The sequence below is a fragment of the Ochotona curzoniae genome, unplaced genomic scaffold, assembly GCF_017591425.1.
Source record: "Ochotona curzoniae isolate NIBS_2020 unplaced genomic scaffold, NIBS_Ocur_1.0 contig_3819, whole genome shotgun sequence".
In the NCBI taxonomy this organism is placed as follows: Eukaryota; Metazoa; Chordata; class Mammalia; order Lagomorpha; family Ochotonidae; genus Ochotona; species Ochotona curzoniae.
Genome location: NW_024466004.1, coordinates 8494223 through 8517752, shown reverse-complemented (window position 1 = coordinate 8517752; position 23530 = coordinate 8494223). Strand labels below are relative to the sequence as shown.

The window sequence follows — 23530 nt, the reverse complement described above, 5'->3', positions numbered from 1 at the left end:
TCACTGGGGACTGGAGTGTGCGAGCCGTACTACCACTAAGTACCACTAGAGGGCAGTATTATCCCACACCCCAAGCTGCAGGCAGCCCGAGGGGGTGGTCCTTGTCACTCAGACCTGGGCCAGATCTAATGCTGGGGTTCCACAGCCACACCTTACACAAGGCAACTGAAGAGCTCTCCCACAAGTGGGGATGGACTGGATGCTACAACCAAAGGAAGACTCGTGGGTCCTTAGATTACTTGAGGTGTCCCTTCCCCTACTGCCCGATTCTCTGTGCCCAGGGAAGAGGCAGGCAATAGTCACCAGCGGAGCCCACAAGGTGGCAAGGAGTGGCAACCTGGAAAGTGGGGACAAGGGTGGAAGAGGCAAGGCCTTTAGGACAAATACCAGCAAAATAGTTTTATTTGATTTTAAAATAGTCATTCACGTGAAAATTTCCCAAAGCTGGGAGTAACAGTCTAGAGCCAAGGCCGGGAGGAGGCCAGGCCTCGCCCAGAGCCTGCCTTACAGAGGGCAGGAGGGAGGCAGCTGAGGGGAGCCCCAAGTTGGGCCTCCCACATCCCTGAGCCAGCCAGCCCAGGCCCCCTGAGGGCAACAACTCAGGTGGAGGGTTCAGGGCAGAGGGACAGTCAAAAACAAATCAGAGGTCAGTAACCCCAATGACATTCCCCCCAAAACCAAAGTCCATGATCACAAAGGGAGGGTGGAGCATGAACACTGATAACCCCTCAGCTCCCGGCGCAGAGCGACCTGAGGTGGGCTCACGGGAAGAGCGGCTTGCCAACAACCGCACGTCACCTTTGGAGAATGAATATTCCAGAAAGGCAAGGAAAAACCATGAATGAGGCAAGCTGGTGCCAATCAGTTAGTACAGCTGAAGGCCTGGTGTGGCCCGCTACCTGACCCAACTCACACAGGCGACAGGGCTATGCCAGTGCGAAGACGGAGGGGCTTGGGGGCTGGGCCCCCGAGCTCTGGGTGCAGCGCCCCAGGCAGCCCCAGTGCAGCAGTGAGGAAGGCCACCAGCGGCCCTAGTTGAGCAGGTTGCCCTGCTCCTGGGCCTGGGTCAGGCTGTCCTTGCGGTGCAGGTGGTGCACCCCCATCCTCTTGGGGCTACGCTGGGGCCGGCTGGAGCTGGGAAGAGGCCCAGGCCCCTCCCCAGTGTCCCTGTCACTGGGTAACAGGCTCTGGCACTCCTCCTCAGGGCTGATGGGCAGGTTGAGTTCTTCCTCTTCCTCCTCATGGAGGAATCCAGAATCCCGTTCCATGGTGAGCAAAAGCCCAGTCCCATTGGGTGGAGAGCTAGGAGCCAAAACCACCTCATCACTGTTGCTGGGACTCAGGGCAAAGTGGCGTTGCAATTCGGGGAGTGCGTCCCGGCCAAAGGCTGTGCGCTGGGCCACGGCGGAAGGTGGTGGGGTGCGTTCCACAAATGCCCGCTGCCAGCTGGCCAGCAGGTCCTCCTCGGAGCCTGCGGAGCTGGCTGGAGTGCTGAGGACTGGGGGTGCTGGACTGGCGTGGTGGTGGGGCGAGGCCTGGGCTGAGGCAGGGCTGCTAGGCCCCGGGCTGGGGCGGGCCCGCTCACTGCCTTCCCCCACAAGGCTCAGCGAAATGGCCTGGCGGGTGGCGTAAGTGCAGTTGGGCAGGGGGCTGTTGCGGGGAATGCGCACCTTATCCTCCGAGAACTCTATTACCCTGCGACCAGGGTACAGTGGGTGTGGAGGTGATGGGGTAGGATACGGGCTCAGCTTCTCAAAAGCTGGCATGGGCAACTCCTCTTCTGGGGAACCACCGGTAGTGCCCAGAGAGCGACACTCTCCATTGGGCTGGAGGGCGGGGCTGCCAGGGGCCAGGGGACTGGCAGGCTCACCTGAGGCCCCCCCACTCATGTCCACGTGCACAAAGACGTCCTCGGCCAAGGGGTGCCCAGCACTACCAGACTGGGCTGAATTCAGCAGCAGAGACTCCGGCTTCTCCAGTACCCGGGCAATGACTGATGTGGGTACCACGGCTCCTGGGGCCGGGCTGGGAGAAGGGCCTGGGCTGGCTGCCTCCGGACTACTGTGCAGGTGTTTCCGAACCATGTCCTGTAGCTCACAGGGCAACTGAGATGAAGCAGAAGGAGAAACAGAGCAATGAACATTCCCAGCCAGAGAGGATGAGTCAGGGCTCCCACATGCCGCCAGCTCTGTGTGTTAGCTCCTGACCCCTGGCAAGCCAGAGGGGCACCTCACCACACACACCAACAGGCTGGGGGTAACATGCCACATGGGGCTCCACCCGCACAGCAGCATCTGATCCTGCATGTGCCGCTGAGGCCTGTGCACCCTCAGGCTGCTTCCTCTCTACCTCTGCGATGGCTCTGCCCAAGCCAGGCCAAGGCTTAAGACTCGGTACCGACCTGACACCTGCAAAACACCTCTCCTTCTGCCAGCTGCAGCAACCTTGGAACTGAGGCTCTGCAGTCGAAGGGGTTCCCCTTGGGGTGATGGCATAGGGTGGCCCTAACCCCCCTTCAATACTCATGGCAAACAGCCCTGGCCACATCCTGCCCCCTGCAAAGGGTCCTCACACCAAGTGCCCACCATCTCAGTTAAGGAGCACCAACAGGGCAAGGCCCCAGCACTGTAGCACACAGACCAGCAGCCAGAAGCAGAGCTAACTGGTGTGAGAGGAGAGGCCAGAGACGGCTGGGTGGAAATGGGGTATTGCAAGAAGGACAGACAAGTGCAGGCAGGGATGGAGGAGCTGCTGCACTGGGAACGCTGTTCTACTCACATCAGCAAACTTGTGGTTGCGGAAGTGGGACTTGTTGCACTTGAGGAGCTGCACAGCCAGGTTGCAGTCCAGGCGGTACCGCTCCTGCAGGTACACACATGGGTTACAACCACGCCTGGCCCTCCTGAAGAAACACGACTAAGCCAGAACAAAGCCAGCCACAGAGCCAGCCATGGGCGGGGAGGGGCACGCACGTTGAGCTCCTCCAGCTTGTTGATGGTGTTCTTCGCATCCAGCAGCTTGTTAGTCAGCTCCACAATCTCCCAGTCCAATGTCTTCCTATCCATCTCGGCCTTCTTGATCTGGCGATACACTTGGGGTAAAACAGGCCCACATCCCAGCGGGCCCTGCCTTCCCCCCTCCCTCCCGTCCCCCGGACATGCTGCCTCCTCCCAGCCCAGACAAGAGGCCACAGGTGCAGCCAAGGCAGACAAAACAGAGACAAATGATGGACAGACAGGAGGGGACCGGGCACTTCTGCTCTCCGGCCATGACCTAGTGCTCTCTGAGCATGACCTAGTGCTGCCTAGGCACAGGACACTCATGGTGTAAGCACTGCCCATCCTTTGAGGGCAGCTAGGGAACTAAAGCCCATGTGTGCAGCTGCTTCCAGGATCAAGCTGGGAGGAGGGAGGCGGGCTGGGTGGCAGCCGGGGCGCCTGGGAGATTAGCTCTCTGTCCAGGAGGGAGCTGCAGGTTCTAAAGTGGCTTCTGATCCGCAGCCTCCCCAACCCCCAAGATGGCTGGGCTGGCTTCCACTGGCAGCAAAGCTGTGAGTGTTCAGTGGTGACATCAGTCAGTAGCTCTGCCAGAGCCAAGAGCAGGCGCCCCGGCTCCCTCCCTGGAGGGAGGCCCTGACTACTGGCCGGGCCTCACACAGGGAAAAGGGAAGCAGGAGGAGCACACAAGGGGTGCAGGGGATGTGGGGGGGAAATGGCCAGGGCGCCTGCGACCCGGATCTCAGCTGAGGAGGAGGCCAGAACAAGGGAGGAAACACAAACTCAGACGCAACTGCAAAAATCCAGCTGTGGCTAAGAGAGGCCTGAGAGGAGAGTGCGGCAGCGACGGTGGCAGCATGAGGGGCAGACGAGGAGAGAAGAGAAACAGTGTGAGCGTTTCCGACTGGCACAGCACACCGCGGCCCCCCCGCCCCTCTCCACCCCGGTTCCCAGGACAGGACAGCATCTCCCCAAGTCCTAGCCCAGCGCGGCCGTGAGCACAGTGCAGCCAGACTGCCCTCCTGGCCAGGTTACCAGCGCGTGCAGCTTGTCCTCCAGCTCCTGGTTGGTCCGCTGCGAAGCTGTGTAGCTGTTCTGTAGCCTGTCGAGGGACACAGGCAGACCCTCAGGTCATAATCCTGCTCTGCATGCTCCGCTTGGGCCCTCCTCCATCCAGGGTAGTGGGCAAGGCCTTCTCCTCCTGAAGCTCCCATTTTCTAATCAGAAGCCCATGACTACCAAGGTCACCTCCACTGACCTCCTGTCACTGAGGAGATGCCCACCTGTGGAAGTCTGTTACTCCTCCCTCCCTACACCCCATTCCCACACCTGCGAAACTTGTCCTTAAACTTGTCAAGCTCCTCACGGCTCTGGCCCAACTCCAGCTCCAGGCAGTCCTGCCCGATTTCCAGCTCACGCTCCAAGGCCTCAGTGCGTCTGGTGGCCGAGGCCAGACGTCGACGAAGCTCTTCATTCTCCTGCTGTAAGAGCCTGGCAAGGTGGGGTCAGGAGCACAGAGGCATTAGAGATAGAGATAAATGGTACAGCCATTTACATCCCCTATCACATTGCAGATACGAGTTTCAGCTGTTCTACTTCCAACCCAGCTCCCTACCAACACAGAGGCAGGCAGCAGAGGATGGCCCAAGAACCTGAGCCCTTGCCACCCATGTGGGAGGCTAGGAGGGAGTTCCTAGCTCCTGGTTTTGGGCTGACCAGGTCTGGCTATTGCGACTATTTGAGGAGTGAACTAGCCATGGAACAGCTCACTGTCTGTCACTCTGCCTTTCAAATAAATAAATCTTGAGAGACACAGCCAACCCTAGAGCTGCATGCTGGGCTCAGGATGACATGAGGACAGGCAACTGAAGGCAGGAGATCCCTGGAGCCATGGCCTGAGTCCAGGACAGCAGCTTTCACAGGCCTGCTGGCCCTGAGGCTACAACTGGGACTAGAGGAGAGATAGAAGGAATGGCGGGGGACAGGCCAACGTCCCCCAGTATCACAAAACAATGACAAGACAGGACTCAAGGAGGGTCCAGCTCAGGCTGTCTCTGGTTACAGTCCAAGCCAGCCACCAAGCCCCCAGCTCCAGTTTCCCCACTACAGAACCAGGCCTCTCCATTATTCATCTCTTGGAAATCCAGCCCAGCACTGCCCTCCTCCGCAGAGGCCTCACAGGCTGATGGAAAGGCGATGGGGGGCAGCTGGTACAGGAGGGCCGCTGTGCTCTCGGGAGTCAGAGACCAAGAAGGGGCCCTAGCCAGAGCAGCCGCAACCTCAACACTTCTCTCAGGGTCCCCAAACTCTAGCCCAACCTGCACCTCACCTAACCTAGCAAAGGCCCAGGTGATGAGGGACACAGCTAAGGCAGGGCAGTCATTCAGGTGACAGATACTCACTTCATCCTTTCCGCATCAGTCAGGGGTTCCTGGGGAAAGAGGACAGAAGCCTGAGGCTCAGCTCTGGACCAGGCCCACCCTCCAAGGAGCCAGGAGAAGGGCCATGCCTAAAGTCCTAAGACTCGTGGCAGCAGAGAGAGGTGGAAGCAACCCAGTCATGGCCAGATACATCAGTTAGTTACTCTCCCACACCAAATCCAAGACTCAGGAGTCCCCTCTAACCTCCACCCTTAATCCTGAACCCATTTTCCAAAGGATCTTGGGGCTCAAGTTACCTCCCACAGAGAGTCTCTTAGCCGTCCACTAGGCTCCCTGTGGGCCCTGTCTCCACACAGGCATGGCAGAGGCCTTTCAGAAAAGTGAGCAAGTCAGGTGGAGCTGGAGTTAGAGTTTTGTCACAGCCCTCAGGGACATAGCTAAGGCAGGGCAGTCATTCAGGTGCGGGAAGACAAGGGCAGACTTTGGACTTTTCTGCCAGTAGCATCAAGTATATGGGTGAGGAGTGCCCAGGGCCAATCCCGACTGACAGGAGTATCGGTTTTGTATTGGTTTTACCGTCCTGCCGCATCCTTTCCAAGCCCCCTGTGTGCCAGGGTCCCAGAATCAGAGCTCAGTCGGCCACAAGCAGACACATTAAGGAGCCTTCTCCACATGGGCCTGACTGCTTCAGAACTGCAATCATGGGCAGGATGTGAGGCGCTGGCCCAGATCCCAGACTCTGGAGCCAGGACCCAGTTCTGGCACATACTGACTGTACAACCTTAGCTTCCCAGAGCCTCAGTTCCTGCTTCTAGAAAACACAGCCCCCCCCCCCCCCCCCGGTAGCTCCCAGCCTAACAGCTGGCATTTGTATTTAGTGTTCCCTGAGATGACATGGGAGAGTCCTGGCACTTCTGTCCCCAATCAAACTAACTGGGGCCATGACATGCCTGATGCCCAGCATGTTTCATTCCTGGAACATGCTCCATGAAGAGCAAGAGAGAGCAGCTGTGGCAGTGGGGTGGGGAGCCCACTGCAACCTTCACTGCCCCGCCAAGAAGATTCCTGAGTGAGGAGAGCCAGTGTGGCATGTGCTTGGCAGCTGACTGTAGGCCACCCAAGAGCAGAGCCTGGAGCCAACATGGTCCCTGGTGGGAGTACACACATAATAACCAAGGTTAGCCCAGCAAAGCACAGCTGGCAGAAGGGCACACTTCCCGGGGACAGGGAAGCTGGTCTGGCAGGGAGCAGTCAGAGAGCCATCACCAAGCAGCCTCCAGAGGACCTACAGCTTGAAGAAATTTTCTCCCCTATGGAGGACCATGGGCCCAGCCTTCAGCAGGCCAAGACCCCTCAGCTGGATAGGCTGCTGAAGCCATGAGCTGGGTCTCTCTGCCATGAACAATCACTCACAGGAGGCTCCTGGGAGCCTCCTTTGCCCACTGTCAGCATTGTTGCAACTGGGAGATGGCACACCCGTTATCAACAATGCCACCTGCCCAACTCAGGGAGCCAGAAGTTCAGATGAGCAAGGTGAACAAGATGCCCCATGCCTGTCAGTCAGGAGCAAGAGTGCAGCCTTGCTGACCTGCTCAAGCCGCGATCCTGGAATGTCCAGCCGCAGTTCCCGATGCTCTGGTGGGGCTTTGCGGTAGGGTTTCTTAGCAGGAGCTGCACTGGTCATTCTGGGAGGTGAGGGCTCCTCCACCACCTGCTAAGGAGAGGGAAGGAAGAAAGGATGAACCTCAGAGATGTGGTCAAAAGGTCTTTTGAACTACAAAAAGAAAAAGGATGATAAAAGGGAGGGAGATACTTGTGGGAGCCACCAGACACATGCATCTGGGCCACTGCCTGACCATTAGAGGGACATAACATTATTGTGTCAGTGCCCCTGCCAGAGCGGAAAACTTGATATCAGCAGGGGAACTGAAGGGTGAGAGTTACAGGACCTGGCGCAGGGACCTACGCAGAGTGGGCCGTACCCCAAAAACAGAGCAGGGAGTCTGCAGAACAGCCCCACCTTCCCGTGTGGGCTTCAAAGGTCTCTCCATGCATCAGTGTCCTTAACTTGAAACGGCCAGGAATAGCACCAGTTACACAGCGTTCTTGTGAGGATTAGGGAAAACACTAGGTGTTTGGGCAACACATCTCCGTTGAAGAAGGTGGTAATAGAAGTAAGGGTTTGAGGAGGTTCTCCTAAACCAAGATCTTCTCCAAACCGGAGAAGCCTCCAGCCACAGACACTGAGAGCCACGCCTCTGAGACCTCTACCAAGAGCAGATACTTAGCTGCCCCTTCCCTGCAATATCCCAAGAAGAAAGGTGAGAGCAGGGCCCAGGCACCATCAGGGACATACCGTGTTTGTGTCGGCAGCTCGCACAGTTCCGCTGTCCAGCCGTCAGCCTGCAGCTCTCCGCATCCCAGGGCCCCTCCACTTCCTCTGGCCAATAGATCCTGAAACCAGAGAAGGGGAGAAATGAAAGCCAGGTGCCGGCCACCTGTCCGTCAGTGCCACAGGCCTGCTGTCTGTCTGGGACTTGGAAGGTTCCCCAGGGAGGGCCAGAAAGGCAGGCCATGGAACAAGGAATCTGAGGGGAAAGTGGTGTGGGTGCAGGGTGCTGGGGAGCACTGAGCTCCCATCTCCACAGCACCATCCCAGCCAGAGGCCACTGTGCACGGTTCATGGTCTCAGCTTACCATGTACCCCATCCTGGAAAGGGGCCAATTCTGCCCTATCACTAGCCCTACCTGTCCTGGAAGCCACGAGACATGTGGGGAACAAAACACGCAAAGGAGAACACCAAGAGAAACCCTAGTAGAAACATAAAATAATGGGCAGAGAAAATGCTAGAGAGAGAACTCCTGGCAAGTGTTCACAAGGAGCCCAAAGACTATCTCTGGGGGCCTGTGATGGGCAGGGCCAAGGCCAGGACAGGAGAGCTGGACAGGCAGCAATTGAGGGCAGTGGTCCTTAGTGAGGGCAGCACTACTCACTCCCCTTCCGTCAGGGATGCCTGGAGAATGTTCTTAGTTGTTAAAACAAGGGAACCGGGGAGGTGGCTGCTACTGGCATCCAGTAAGGCAATGCCAGGGATGTGGCCAGTCATCCCGCAACAAACACCCCTGTCCCCACAGCAAGGAATTATCGAGGCAAATTGTTAACAGTGCCAAAGATGAGAAACCCTGGAACAGAAAACCCAATTCCAGGGTGCGGGGACACCTGGGCTCCAGGCTTGGTGCTGCTCCTGGCAGAACGCGGGGCTCCAAGGACTGCGTGACCTGATTGTGAGGTTCAAGGTTGGCCCCACCATACAGAGCCCTGACTTGTAATAAGCAGGGCTGCGGCACGGGGGCAGCAGCCACCAAGGGGAGGAATGGAGGCAGTAACCTTAGGTGGCCTTCTGGGCCCTGCAACAATCTCTTCCCAGCCAGGCAACCTGCACCAAGCCGGGCGCCTAGGGAAGCCCTGCGGGCTGAAGCTTGTGTTCTACTGTTAGGACATGCCCTGGCCGTGACTCCTGCCACATTCCAACAGGGCCTGCGGCAGCGAGAACTGAGGGACTGGTGGAAGGCAAGAGCGGTCCCCCACTTCTGTCTGGGCAGCCAGTCCCTGGCGTGGGGAGCAGGGTAGGGCCAGGGTGTGGCAGCACAGGCACGCGCCATCGCCAGCTCCCACCCCTTGAAGGGGAGGCAGGACGTGTCCCCACAGGGCAAGAGCAGCATGCTAGGTCAGGCTGACTCCCTGCACAGGAATCTGGGCAGGCCTGAAAGGACAGCACATTCCTGGGGTGTGGGGAAGCAAACAAGTCCCCACCAAGGTTCCCGAGGGCGGCCTTTCCAAGGGGGCCCCAGGGGGAAGGTTCCAATGGCCTGAGGCACATGTCTGGCACATCCCAGGCTAGCCAGGGCTCCTAGGTTCCAATGCTCAGGGGCATGTGGCGTGGAGGGTACATAGGAGTTCCAGGGTAGGGCAAGACCTGAGATCAATGGTTATGGGCAGTTGAGAGCTTCTTCATACAGAATCACAGGGAAGCCCAGCACTGTCCTTGCCTCCCTCACTTCTCTATGAAGACAGAGGACCTCCTTGCACCTCCACTTGCTCCTCTGAGCTGGGGAACACCTACCCCATCACCTCTTTAAAGACCCTGCTTCCATCCTCAGCCTCTCCTTCCCTGCCCTGGCTCTTGCCACAATCCACACTGTCCTCCAGGGAGTAGGCCATTTGAGCAAGCCATATGTGGGCAAGAAAGCCTGTGGACACTCAGCTCTTGGGGAATTCTACCTGTGAGGAGTGCTGCTGCCGTCTCCTCCATGCCTGCAGCTCTAGCTCCAGCTGCCACACATCCCACAGCTCATCGACCGTACCCTGATCTTAGGTCTCCACACCCCAGCCCTGGGATACATTCATTCCCAGGGCTTCACTGGCCAGAGAGAATGGAGCTAGCAACCAACGGGACAATGCGGGTGTGGCTGGCAGGGAGAATGAGGACTCTGGGCGAGAGGCAGATGGGTGACGGGAAGCAGAACCTGTTCTCTCCCAACATGTCCGAGACACAGTGAGGAGAAGGCAGGGGGAGCAAGCAGCCTGTGGGGTCCCCAGCACAATACCACAAGGGACACTGTGCTATGTCCACAAGTCCTCAGGCTCCAGCTGACTCTTACCATTTTCTAAGAGCCCCAGAGCCAGGCTGCAAGGGACCTACAGCTGCAGTGCTGGACAGGAACTTGGTGGGCTGGCAGCTCACTGCCCTTGACTGGCAGTATGACACGGAAGGCAAGAACAGACCCAGGGAGGGGAGGCGAGCAATGCGATGGGAGGGGGACCCAGGGACAGCAAGGCAAGAAGCAGCCCTGAACTGGATGGGAACAGGGCCATCCGCTGGCCGCTGCTAGCCCTATCTCCTTCACCAGGCGGCCTTGGAATACTGAAATTCCAGAAGACTCCCAGTCCCACACTGAGAAAGAAAGGTCCCCCTAGAAAAGCAGCTGGCCAACTCAGAGTGGGCCACGGGCCAATGACAGTAGGCAGCAGCCAAGGAACGCCTGTGCGGCCTCTCAGCCTCTGGAGGCTGGCTCCAGGTGTCTCCATGACACGAGGTTCCTGGAGAATAGTCTAGAAATTAAGGCGAGAATCCCATTCCATCCCCAAAGGAATTACGGCAGGTGACAGAATACCCAGCTCGAGTGCTGGGTCTACTATAGGAGCAGCTGGGGCCAGGGAGAAGGCAGCAAAACCTGATGTGGAGGGGGGCACCTCAGGCTGGACCTGCAGGCACTTTGTGGGAGGCACCCAAGTGGCCGCAAGCCCTGCTCAACCCATGAAGACTTGAGGACAGAAAGGGGCCCTCCATTGTTGCTTTCCTGCCTCACCTCTTTCCTCTACCACCCGGCATTCACTCTTCACTATCAGTTCGGAGCACAGCCTCCACCGGGTGTCTGCGGAGGCAGAGGGGGCGACAGCTTCCGAGCTGTCATGTTGCAATCTGCCAGTCGGCACAGGCCGCCTGTTGCCACCTGCCCCGTATTAAATACCTTCTCCCTGATTACAGCCCATGGGGCACGATTAGCTGCCTTCAGAGAACAAAGTCTACTTTCATTAGAAATGGGACTCAGCACACACAGCGAACCTGTGTTGTGAACCTGCACCCTGAACCCACTGAACAGTGGAGCAGCATGGAGACAGGGACCAATATGTAGTCTGCACAAGCAGCCTGAGTGAGTACTGTGCTCTCATCAAACGACAAAGAACTGGCAGGCCTCACTCTCTCATTAAACAGGAAGGCACTCCGCCCGGTGCCCGGTAGCGGGGCAGCACACATGAGCAGGGGTGGCCACCATCCTCACGGCAGCTGGACATACAGACTCTCTTCAAACAAACTCTGCCACTCTTCCCAGCAAACACCCACAGGAGTCAATGGCATAAAAGTTCAAGCCCCCGGCAGGGATGATCTCCCACTTTCCTCCACTGTCCTTTCTGGAGTCTGCCCAAGGCCCAGGCGAGAGGGAGGGGCAAGCATCCAGTTTCCTCCCGGTGAGGCCTGAGAGCAGCCAGGCCTTACCACTCTCAGGGAGGCAGGCGGGCTGGCCTCCTCACTGACCAGGGCTCTTTGGGCCCTCAGCCGTGGGACAGCTCCAGCTACTGTTTCCCACTCCATGGGCCCTGGGCCAGCTTGTCCTGACCTGCTCCCTACATCACCAACACCCATTTTAAGAAAGTATCCCTGCAGCAGGTCACCAGGGGTCAGATCATACTTAAAACCTCCAATAAGCTCTCTGCTCACTGCTGTCTGTGAATTAAGCCAGAGATGAGCTTTATTTTTTTAGGGGGGGTATACCAAATCTTCAGAAACAGAGAGCATCCACAAGCCACACAAAGATCACTGAAGCACTTCTTCAAGGGAAGCGAGGAATGAACAGTGCCTTTAAAAGGAAAGAAAACCCTGGCCCTCCTGCTGAATACACAACTGTGCTGTGTGCGTGTGCTGTTGTCACTCCCTGGGAACCCAGCAGGATATAAACAAGTAATAAAAATAAATACAGCCACTTCCAAAAGGCCTAATCAACTGTGCTGACATGAGCATCTGATCACACAGGCCCCAGGGCCTCTTTAGAGTTGCTCTGGGCTAAACACCCGTGGACATAGGCTCTGAACCCCATGGGCTGTGCCAAGTTGCACCCCATGGTGCACAGGCTGCTGTGCTGTCACAAAAGCCTGGCGCTTCTCCAGCCTCAAGTCCAAGCTCTTTCTCCAACTGAAGTCCAAGGAACAGGCCACCACCCTGCAAGGCCCAGTCCTGTCACCAGGTGAGCCAGCAATAGCCCCTGGAAATGCCCGGGAAGATCCTCTTCCCCATGTCATTACTCCAGGCCCTCTCTGCATCAACTGCCTTCAGAGTCCAGGATCTGCAGTGTGCCAGATTCTGCCAGAGCTGGGAGCGGCCTCCCCTATACCTTCTGCTGACACCCCTCCTGCTCGCCTCCAGCCCCCAGTTTCCGGCATGCAGCTGTGCCTGAGATCCATGAGCAAAGCCCTCAGCAATCCTGGGCACGTGGCAGGCAGGCAGCCAACAGCTCATGGGGTGGGGCCTGGGCAGAGGTTCTGCTCTGGGCTGATGACTAGGCTGCCAAATGCCAGTCTATGCCCAGACCAGCCTTGCTGCCCATTCAGCAGCACTGCCTGCCTCCCCTCTGTGCAAGTACAACTTCACCCTCTGGGACAAGTTGCCTACAGCCCTAACCTGACCCAGTGCCCACTCTAAAAGGAACAGACTGACAAGGTTTTGAAAACCCAAAGGGATGGAAATTATCTGGCCCTGTGGTGACCCTGAGGATCCCAGAGTCTGGGGGACCTGTGAGGGTTCACCCAGTGACCCCCAAGCAAGCATCTCCACTCTACCCACCTGGCCTCCCCTCCATGCAGACATTTGGCAAGGGCAAAGGAGCTGAAGACTACTGATGAGAATCCAGGCAAACCAACACTTCAGTCAAATAAAGGGAGTGCCCAAAATTCCACAAGTTCATGGCCAGCCCTTGTCATTCACCTCTTCTTTTGAACTAAGCGGAGTGGTCCCCTCAATCCAAACCCCTTTTGATCTCCCAAGTCCCCTCCAGCTTGCTGACTTCCTATACAGGGTCCTTTCTTAAAGGTCACAGTTACACACACACACACACCCATACTACCAGGCCAGTCTCCCTCACAGCTGAAAGAGAACTGAATTCACTCCAAGGGCCTTCAGCCAGACCTGTGCTGAATGCAGAGGCTGGGGACCCAGGAATCTGCCTACAGAGTAACCTATGCACAGCATTAGAAAGACCAGAGATACTGGAACCCTCCCAGCCTAGCCTAGCTTACCCCATTTTCTTCCAAAGCCTGGGGGGAACAGGCAGCTGGGTAGGAACGCATGAGGGCAAGCCAGGCCTCACTCACCAGTCTCCCAGTCTGAGCCCAGTACAGAGTCAAGGTCAGGTCCTGCCCCTGTTGGGCTGAGGCACCCTTCCCAGTTCTCGGCTAAAGTCCACCTGAAGCTCCATACGTGGAAGGGGTGGGGGGCCAAGCTCCACCCCTTTTACCTCCCAGAGCAACGGTGAGCACCTGGTTCTGGGCTCCAGCTTGCCAGCTTATTTTTTAAGTAGCTTCACTTTCCTACCCAGGGTCTTCTCAGAGCCCAGGGCTTCTTCAATTTTCCCTACCCCAGAAAGAACCTTGCAATTGATCCTAAGTTTTTCTCCTAGGCTGAGAATAATGGGGAGAACAATCTCCCACTGTTGATAAAGGGGCGGTGGGGAGGAGAAGCCACCTGGTCTGGGAGGGAAGTCCCTTCCATCTGCCTCTGAGGTGACAGAAGCAGCGCCATGGTAACTGAGGCATGCTCAAGCTGTGCTGGGTGCAGCAGAAGCTGTGACCATTCCTGTTTGCAGGGAGAAGCAGTGGACCCGTGCTGACTGACATAGGGGAGCAGGTGGCCACGTACAAGAAATCAGTTCTCTCTTACTGGACACGAAGAAGGCAAATCCACCCACAAGCAGGAGCCTGGGTAACTGGAGGGCACCGCAGTTAGGACAGCAGAGCAGAGGAGATTGCACGATGTCAGCCAGGGAGGAACGGAGCACAGATGTGCTACTGGCAGTAGCCCAGGGAAGGCGAGCTGGCCGGGTCACACTCACAGGGTCAGTGTCTTCTCCCCAGCCAGCCAGCTTTCCTGGTTAGTACAGGCAGTGACAGACCCTCCATATAAACAGCTCGGTCTGTGAGCAGCCCCACTCCAGTGCTGCAAGAGTGGAAGGATGCCAGGCTGCAGGATGCCTAGGGGAGCACTAGAATGACTCCTAGACCCTCAAGCCAGGGGGAAGTGGAGCACAACCCCTGCCCACAAGGAGTCCTGCTTGCTGACCCCAGGAAAAAGGGGTCAACAAGGCTGGCTGGTTGGTCAACAAAGAGGACAGCTGCTGTGGAAAAGCCACAGCTCCCATCTCGTCTAGTCACCAAACACTGCTGCCAGGCCGCACCAGGGCTCAGAAAGCTGAGCTATAAGAACAAAGCCACCCCCATCCCCCACCGGCTGCAGCTGCCACCCATCCTGTGCCTGTGCCAGCAGAGCCCATCCCACCAACCCCACAGTTCCACAAAGACAACCAGCTTGGGACCAGGGGTCATGACAAGAGCTGCATCAGAAAGCACAGTACAATGGGACAATATGTGACCCAGCATGGAGCCGAGCCAGGCGGGGGGAGAGGTGGCACCTTGCCACTTCACAGTTCTTGACAGGGCCAGGGGCGGGGCACTTTTCACGCACCCAGCCCCAGCAGGATCTGCCGGCAGGGGTGGAGGGTGGGAGTGAATGCTACAGCCAGGTTTCCCAGACCTCCACAGAAATTACTCCCTCCCTGCCCTCGGAATGAGTAGTGCCCGTAAGAGCACAAGCAGAAACACTTCTTTCTGGAAGCCTCAAGAGCACAGCCTGGCTTAGAGACATGAATGTGGCCGTAGCAATGGAATCCCAGAGACTCCACCAGCCGCGTGCTCTGGGCGGCGGGACAGGCAAGCTAGAACACACGTGTCTGCAAACCCTGCAGATGGCAAGATGTTGGCAGGAAACAGATGGGGAGGGAGGCGTCTCCCTCTGTGCGGGGAAGCCCCGCAGGCTGTACAATGACTTGGAGAGCAGGGAGGGAAGAACACTCCCCACACTGCCCCAGAGGCGGCTCCAGCCTTCCCCAAGCCTGGGGTCGAGACTCCCATTGATGGGAGAAGCCCCCAGCGGCTCCCCAACGGCCTACACCTTCGCTACGCTCCCCATATTGCTCAACCCACACTGAAGCAGGGCTGACAGCTAACCAGGGAGATGACGGGCCAGAAAACAAAGACAACTCTTCCTCCTGCAAAATCCATTCTTCCTGGACTTTCCAGAAGCCTGGCCTGGACAGCGACCCTACGAGTCCTCCAAAGACCCCAGCTGGAGTTGGTTTGCTTTCAAAAAGAAGAGCAGAAGATGACCTGGATAAATCAAGACTTCAGAAAGCAGGGACTCTCATTGCACTAAAATAGGAGATAGGAAATGAGGTCATTTTTCTCTTCACAGCCAATGGTAAGAGGAGTGGAATGGCAAGCACACATGAGACAGACACACGGACGCCCACCCAAGGCACACCTGCCACACAGCTTCCTCTCAGAGTAGGAAGCAGCCCCCTGGGGCAACCCCAGGGCACTAGAGGGATCCTGTTGGGGAAAAGCTTCTGCAGCCTCCCCAGGACAGCTCCCCCAGCTGGGAATCAGGCCCCAGACCCCCAACAAGGACTGCTCTCCTTCTGGTAACCTGTTCAGAGAAGAGAGCAAGCTGAAAAACAGTATGCCCTGGTATCCAGGTAAAACAATACATGTTGAGGGCCAAGGTTGTGGCACAGCAAGCTAATCCCCCATCTGCAGCCATTGAGGGGGAGGAATGAACCAGTAGATGAAGAACCCTGTCTCTTTCTATCAAATAAAAAACAATTTTAAAATGACTTAATTATCTTGAAAATCAGAATTAGAGAAAAAGAAGTAACAGAAAGGGAGAAATCTTCCATCTGCAAAGTCACTCCCCAAAGGGCCACAGTGGCTGCGTCAGGCCAATGCCAACATCTTCCTCTGGGTCTCCCTCATAGGTGGCAGGGTCCCAAGCAACTGGGCCTGCTGCTTTTCCTAGGCACATCAGCAGGGATCTGAAGTGGAGTAGCCCAGACTCAAAACAGTGCTTACATGGAACGCCAGCATCACAGGCAGCAGCTTTATCCACTATGCCACAAGGCCAACCCAAACTAAGTGTTTTCAAATAAGCTAACTAATAAGGAGGTGCAATGCTCCTACTCATGGTCAAATCCGGCTGAAACACGTTGTGCATTCCAACACTGAGGAGCAAGGAAGGGCACCCAGGAATGCCTTCACACCTGCCAGCTGCTGCTTTCTTCCTTCTCACCCACCTGGACATTAACAAGGTTGCAGTAAACCCCGGATGTGAGCAGAGCCCACCTAGCTGTGACACAACCAGAAAAACAAGCAGGTTCCAGCGAGCACTGGGAAGAACTCAAAGCTCAGTAACGAGAGGCCTGGCACAACGTGCCTATATCCTCCCCTTACACATGCTGGGATCCCATATGGGTGCTGGTTCATGTCCTGGCTGCTCCACTTCCTTTTGGCCTCAGAAAGTTGCAGAGGATGGCCCAAAGCTTTGGGAATCTGCACCCACGTGGGAGATCTGGAAGAAGTTCCTAGCTCCTGGTTCCAGATCAGCTCAGCTCCGGCCATGGCAACCATTTGGGAAGTGAACCAGCAGACACAAGATCTTTCTCTCTGTAAATCTACCTACCTTTCCTGTAAAAAATAAATACATCTTTAAAAAAAAAATAGAGTAAGTACAAAAGCAGGGACAAATGGGGGGGGGGCGGTTCCTAAGGAAACGACATTCAAACTGAAACCTGAAGGACAAAAAGAAAGGTAGAGGGAGGGGCAGAAGAGTCCAGGAAACATACATTGTAATGTGGCACCTGTGTGTGCAAAGGCCCAAAGGTGAGAAAACAAAGAGCAGAGCTCAAACAGCACCGAGGGGCTCAATCCAAGTGAGAGGCAAGGGCTCCATTTATCTAGACATCCTTGGCACTCAAAATGTGACAGTGAGGAAGGAAAGTAGTTAAAGATAACCCCCGGGCCTGGCGCAATAGCATAGTGGTTGAAGTCTTCCCCTTGCACACGCCGGGATCCCATAACGGGCACTGGTTCTAATCCTGGCAGCTCCACTTCCCATCCAGCTCCCTGCTTGTGGCCTGGGAAAGCAGTCGAGGACAGCGCAAAGCCTTGGACCCTGCACCTACGTGGGAGCCCCAGAGGAGCTCCTGGCTCCTGATTAGCTCAGCTCCAGCCATTGCAACTGCTTGGGGAGTGAACCATCTGACAGAAGATCATCCTCTCTGTCTCTCCTCCTCTCTGTATATCCGCCTTTCCAATTAAAAAAAAAAAAAGATAATCCCCAAACAGGGAACCTTCAGAGAAGCCACTGATCCACACAATAGAAACAAGATGGTAAAGGGGAAGGAGAGTGGGCTCAAAACCCATCAGCCTCCAGGCGGCAACTCACTCCTCTGCACAGTGTGCTCTGGGTCCACACTGTGACCCAAAGGCGTGCTCCACGGAGACAACACACTTCAGCATGCTGACAGCAGTGCATCCCGATCAAGAATGCGAGCCTGAGAACGTGCCACTCTGACTTAACGCAGGCAGAGGGACAAGACACACACCATGTCCCTCTCAAAGTCACAGGAGCCGGAACACACAGGGCTGCAAGAACCCGAAGCCCACACCCCTGAGCTGCGCCCCTTCCCCTCCTCAATCGGGGTAAGTACCAGGAGCACGCCTTCTCTGAAGGCAAAATGGAGAGTCACTAAAGAAAAACAGGCCCTGCGGGCGTGTGAAATAGACAGGACATGACTCAGAAGCAAGACAGGAGTCTTAAATACAGGGCAAAGGAAAAGCAGTCAGTCAGACTCCGGCACGCCTCCGCCCACAGGCTGCACCGGGCCTGCCTCCCTCAGACGGCAGAAGCCCCGTGCTTTTCCACTCCCCTCACACTGCAGGGAGGGAGCCCTCTAAATGCCTGCTTTTTTTTTTTGCTCTATAGTTTGCTACTTGTTATTTTTAAAAGAAAGATAACATCAATCATCTATGAATAGTAATACTACGCTTATTTCAACTGCGCATGTCAGTGGTCAAAGTCACCAATGAGCTGTAGTACGTTAACATGTGAGCATGCATACACACACACACGCACACACACACACACTCTCCCCCACCCCCCTCCTCTTGAATAAAAGCACACCATGCATCCTAAAGTCAGTCAGTCCACTTGCCCTCTCCAAGGTCCAAGGATTGCCAAAGCTGAACCATGAAGAATGCGCTTCAGCAATCCTGACACAGCGGGCTCCTCTCCATTCCAGTACCAGCTTCCATTATGCTTTTTGAGAGAGAGAGAGAGAGAGGTAGAAACAGAGAGGGCCTGGCATTACAGGGTAAGGGGTTAAGGTGTCACCTTTAGTAACAGCCACCAGTTTGAATCCCAACTGTTCTACTTCCAATCCAGCTCCCTGCTAACACATTGGAAAAGCAGCAGAGCATGGCCCAATTGCTTGGGTCCCTGCATCCAGGTGGGAATCACAGAAGTTCCTTGATCCTGGCTTGGGGTTGGCGTAGTCCCTAAGTGTTGCAGTCACTTGAAAGGTACACCAGCTCTGTGTGTGTCTCTCTCTCTAATGCGATTTTGAATTAAATAAAAATACATCTTTAAAAATAAATAAAGAGGGCCTGGAGCAATAGCCTAGTGGCTAAATCCTCGCCTACCATGCACTGGGATCCTATATGGGCACCAGTTCATATCCCAGCTGCTCCTCTTCCCATCTAACTCCCTGCTTGTAACCTGGGAAAGCAGTAGAAGCTCTGGGCTCCTAGCTTCAGATCAGCTCAGCTCTGGCTATTGTGGCCACTTAGGGAGTGAACCAGCAGATGGAAGATCCTTCTGTCTCTCCTCTCTGTACATCTGACATTCCAATAAAAAAAAATCTTTAAAAAATTAAAATAAATAAATCTTTAAAAATAAAGAAGAAAAATAAGAAAAAGAAATTTTAAAAAAGGAAGAAAGAGAAGGGCTGTGGCATGGTTCAACATGTTAATCCTGCACCTTCGGATGCTGGCATCCCCTATGGGCACTGGTTCGTGTCCTGGCTGCTCCACTTCTGATCAGCTCTCTACTTATGGCATGAGAAGGCAGTGCAAGATGGTCCAATGCCTTGGGACTCTGCATCCACATGGAAGACGTGGAAGAGGCTCCAGGCTCCAGGTTCCTGGCTTTAGCTCAGCTCACTTGCAGCCACTGTAAATACTTGTGGAAAGAACCAATGGATGGTAAATCTTTGCCTCTCTGTGTCTTGTTTTCTGTAAATCTGCCTTTCTAATAAAAGTAAATAAATGTTCAAAAAAAAGTAAAGAAAGAAAGAAAAGAAGTTTTTACGGGTGAAAAAAAAAGAGACAAAAAAAAAAAAAAAAAAAGGAAAAACAGAGACAGAGCTTCCGTGCACTGGCTCCCTTCCTAAATGCCCACAACAGCCAGGGCTGGGCCAGGGCCAGGGTCAGCAGCCAGGAATGCAATCCCACAGGGTGGCAGGCACCTAATCACTCAGCCATCACCGTTGCCTCCCAGCATGTGCTTCGGTGGGAAGCTGGAGTCAGGAGCCAGGAGTTACACCCAGGCTCTCAGATGTGGGACAAGATCTAAACCAGCGAGCTGATGCCAGTTACCACCAGTTATTATTTCTAACAGGAAGAGGACTAAGATGAAGAGCGCAGCCCCTATAAAAACTGTTGAAATAACAACATGAACAACATCCAAAAAAAATGTTACTACAAAATGTAGATACATGTAACCACCAAGACAAACATGAACCAGGATATAAGCAAGAGATACAAATTGCCACAAGGTATATTTAAAAGTGAACTTCATACCAATCCTTTCCTCCCATCCCCACAAACAAGCTCAGCTCCTGAGCTAGACTGCATGGGTTGAAATCCCAGTTCTGCCACCTGCGAGGTGGGTGATCTCGAGCAAGTTACTTCACCATTCTCATCTATGCCTTCACTTTCGCATCTGAAAAGCAGGGCTAGCACTGTACTCCATATGGTTGTGATGAAACTAATTAACACATGTAAAGTACTTGCAGTAGTGCCAGATACATAGCGCATGCTTGATAAGCACCATGTCCGCCTCTTCCTCATCCCCCAACTGCAGAGAACATAACTCTACAGCCTCACAGTTGGGCCCGGTGCGGTGGCGCAGTGGTTAAGGTCCTCTACAGCCTCACAGCTTCTAGGAGGTCACTGTCATTTCAGCATGACTTGAAATAGCATAATGAGGATTTCACAGTACATATCAAATCGTTACTAGCCAGAAGTTGTGCCTCATTTCTCAAACCTCAGGCCAGCAGCCCAAAGCAGTACAGATTCTCCATAAAGAAATAGCAAGTTCAACTATGAAGCACAAGTTCATGGTGTGATCTGATGACTAATACTTAGGTCAAGCAGTTAGCCAAGTACATGAATATATTAACTAATCTGATCATCACAACAACCCCATGAGACAGGCAGCCTCACCAACCGCACTGGTCAATGAGAAAGCCGACATACACAGAGCAACGTAACTGATAAAAGTCGCTAGACTGCAAACGGCGGGTCTGAAGGGCTGCTTGGCTCAGGGTCAGTGCCCTCAGTGGCTGGCTCTGCCCTTGTTAATTGCCACTGCCAAGAGGGCATTCACAAGTTTTCAGGAGAGTCTCAACCTTCCAGAAATGCAGTCACAGCTAAACAGCATCAGTTCTCTAGATATCTGAAGGGAGTGGAGTTGGTCAGAGTGATTTGGGTAGTGGCAGGGAAGACAGAGAGCAGAAAATACAGGAGTTCTCCACCAAATCAGATCTCTCAGGGCAAGCAGACACTGGTTCTGGAACAGGCTTTCCTAAGAAGTCTGTGTCCAATGCCACCCTGGGCATGAACACCAAGCACCAAGCAAAGCAGGGGCCACATTCACTGCACAGCCAGGCTCCAGCCATCTCCCCTTCTCTCCAGCAGCAAGCCCACTTTTCCCAGGCCATGTTTAGCTTGGCACATGAAACGGATTTTGTTTTCCATGGGGTTTGATCACAAAGAGACCACAAAGGAAGAAGGGAAAGAAGTTGCCAGAAAAGGGCAAGCTCCACATCCTGACCTTCAGTCAACTTACTGGTGTCACAGCTCTGTTATCTAGCCAGGGGCTCAGAGAGGAAGGGAGGTGAGAGCCACAGCCAGGATTTGACGGTGGCAAGCGTCTGCTACCTTAAGCTGATGGCCCCGTTTCCAACCTGCCCTTCCTTCACTTCTGACAGCCCTTCTCCCAGTCTGCATCCCCACAGAACCCCAATGACCAAAGCAGACATGCTGCAAAATCACTGTAGGAGGGCCCGGCGCGGTGGCGCAAGTGGTTAAGGTCCTCGCCTTGCACGCCCGGGATCCTATATGGGCGCCGGTTCTAATCCTGGCAGCCCCGCTTCCCTTCCAGCTCCCTGCCTGTGGCCTGGGAAAGCAGTAGAGGACGACCCACTGCTTTGGGACCCTGCACCCACGTGGGAGACCCGGAAGAGGCTCCTGGCATAGTATCGGCAGTTGCGCTCCCTTGGGGAGTGAATCATCGGATGGAAGACCTTCCTCTCTGTCTCTCCTCTCTGTATATCTGCCTTTGCAATAAAAAAAAAATAAATAAAAATAAATCTTTAAAAAAAAAATCACTGTAGGAGCTGGTGGCCGCAGGTCCCCCCACGGTGCATGAACACCCTCAGAGATGTTTTCTCATGACTCCTGGTCTGCTTCCAGGCAGCATGTCAAACTGAAAATGGGATGGGGAGATCTCAGAACCAGGGAGCGTGTGGGAAAAGACTTGTGACGGGGATGTGTTCTGGGGACTTTCGGCCTGACCTCCCCGCCCCTGCCTAGGTTTGCTCGCATGGTGAAGGCACACAGCCTCAATCCCATGCCAGCTGTCCAAAAGCCTCGCCATACAAGTAAAATGCCAACTTAGGGTCCACAGGCAAAAGACAAGCTCTTTAGAAGAACCCCTTCTCACAGGAAACGATTCTTTGTGAAGCTTGGAACCCATGAACCCTGTTCCCAGGGAGGGTGATGCCAGACGGCTACTTGGTCCCTGGAGGCCACCTTACCCGCTCTGGGGTTGGGCTGGCCCAAGTCGCTACCTCCTCTTCTTTCCAAGCAGACACTGATTTCTTCCAGTCCCGGTGGCCCCTTGGTTGGGGCAGATGCGGAAAGGCTGGTCTAAGCCTGGAAGAGGGGCATGGGACGGCCTTCAGTTCCCTTGTCGCCAGACCTGCCCACCAGTCCCAGCTCTCCACCCCTCCCAGTGGCCGGCCCCGGTCCCACGCTCCAGGCTTCTTGGCTCTCGCCATGGAAATCCTCCTCCACTACGTGACTTCCTCCCGAGCCGGCCACCCGCGCCCACCCCCTCCCCGAGGGCAGACCCCGGAGTCTAGGCCCCCTCCGTCCGCATCCCTTCTCTCCGCCTCCAGGCCTTCCTCCTTTCCACTTCCTCCCCTCAGTCCCGGAGCTCGTCCTCTACTCTTCGCTAGGTTCCCTGCAACGCGTCTCTAACTCCAGCCTCCCCGCCCGACTACTCCAAGCCCACAACAAACTTTCCGCCGCTGCCCGATGCCTTCAGGCCGCCATCTTGCCGCGGGGCAAGCCGGGTAGCAGCCAGAGCCGCGGGAATCCCCACGCACGGGGCGCCGCGCGTCATCGGGGGCGGGGCCGCGGGGCGGGGCTTCGGCGGGGCGGTGGCTAAAGCTTGGGAATCTCCTCCGAGTAGGATCTGGAAGCCTCACCTGGGCAAAGGGTGATGTCGGGAGCAGGGCAGTAACAGGAAGGGGGCAAGACCCTGGTATTAAAAGAAAATACCCGACGCGATAGCCTAGTGTCAGATCCTCACTTTGCATCCCCTGTGGGCCCTGGCTGCTCCACTTACCATCCAGCTCCCTGCTCCTCAGATCGGCTTGACCACTTGGGGAGTGAACCAGCAGACCTTTCTGTCTCTCCTCCTCTCTGTACCTCTGCCTTTCCAATAAGATAAATAAGTAAATCTTTTAAAAAAAAAAAATGGAAAAGAGAACAGAGCTCAAAAAATATCGTGGAGAGTTGTTCTGCTTGCCCAGCCCCCCAAGCACGAAATCAGCTTTGCATCTTCTTAACCAGCTTCTCCCACCTTGCCACTCTCACTTGCCACCTTTCCCAGATTAACCTGTGTTTGGAAGCCATCGGGCCTCCCTTCTACCTTCCCTTTGGGGGCTGCATTTGCCAGGCCGCTCTAGCGACCTTCTGAGCGGGACTATTCATGCGCACGCTTGCTCCTGCAGGGTGAACACTGTGCTACGTTCTTCATACTCCCTCCCAGGCATCAGGCACACCATCCATGCCTACTAGATAACCAGTGTGGCTTCCGGCAGTGCACTCAGCACATTTATTCCGCAGGGTCATTAAGCTTGTTGTCCCTTTTGCCTAGAATACTGTCCCACAAATTGATTTCCATGTCACCACCTCAAAGA

General features: G+C 55.2%; 1 protein-coding gene across 3 annotated transcripts; it reads right to left on the bottom strand.

Annotated features, from left to right (window-relative positions):
* Positions 1-384: 384 nt before the first annotated feature.
* On the bottom strand, positions 385-22680 carry TJAP1 (tight junction associated protein 1). Of its 3 annotated transcripts, XM_040983439.1 has the most exons (11): positions 22625-22680; positions 22139-22256; positions 7734-7831; positions 6966-7091; positions 5399-5427; positions 4326-4487; positions 4032-4098; positions 3791-3820; positions 2973-3080; positions 2779-2862; positions 385-2105 (listed from the first exon to the last, which is right to left on the bottom strand). In XM_040983439.1, exons 4-11 carry the CDS (start codon positions 7059-7061, stop codon positions 1032-1034), a joined length of 1650 nt encoding a protein of 549 aa, XP_040839373.1. In that variant the 5' UTR covers positions 7062-7091; positions 7734-7831; positions 22139-22256; positions 22625-22680; the 3' UTR covers positions 385-1031. The 3 variants fall into 3 exon arrangements, with proteins under 3 accessions (XP_040839373.1, XP_040839371.1, XP_040839372.1); XM_040983437.1 differs by lacking the exon at positions 3791-3820; XM_040983438.1 differs by lacking the exon at positions 3791-3820 and having other exon boundaries at positions 6966-7088.
* Between the last annotated feature and the right edge of the window lie 850 nt (positions 22681-23530).

Excerpts from the sequence above, each read along its gene's own strand:
- TJAP1 (XM_040983439.1), bottom strand. The coding sequence starts at position 7,061 with ATGACCAGTGCAGCTCCTGCTAAGAAACCCTACCGCAAAGCCCCACCA. Across the intron at positions 4,099-4,325 it reads TTTAAGGACAAGTTTCGCAG|GCTACAGAACAGCTACACAG; the intron begins GTGTGGGAATGG and ends GTCCCTCGACAG. Across the intron at positions 2,863-2,972 it reads ACAAGCTGGAGGAGCTCAAC|GAGCGGTACCGCCTGGACTG; the intron begins GTGCGTGCCCCT and ends GTGTACCTGCAG.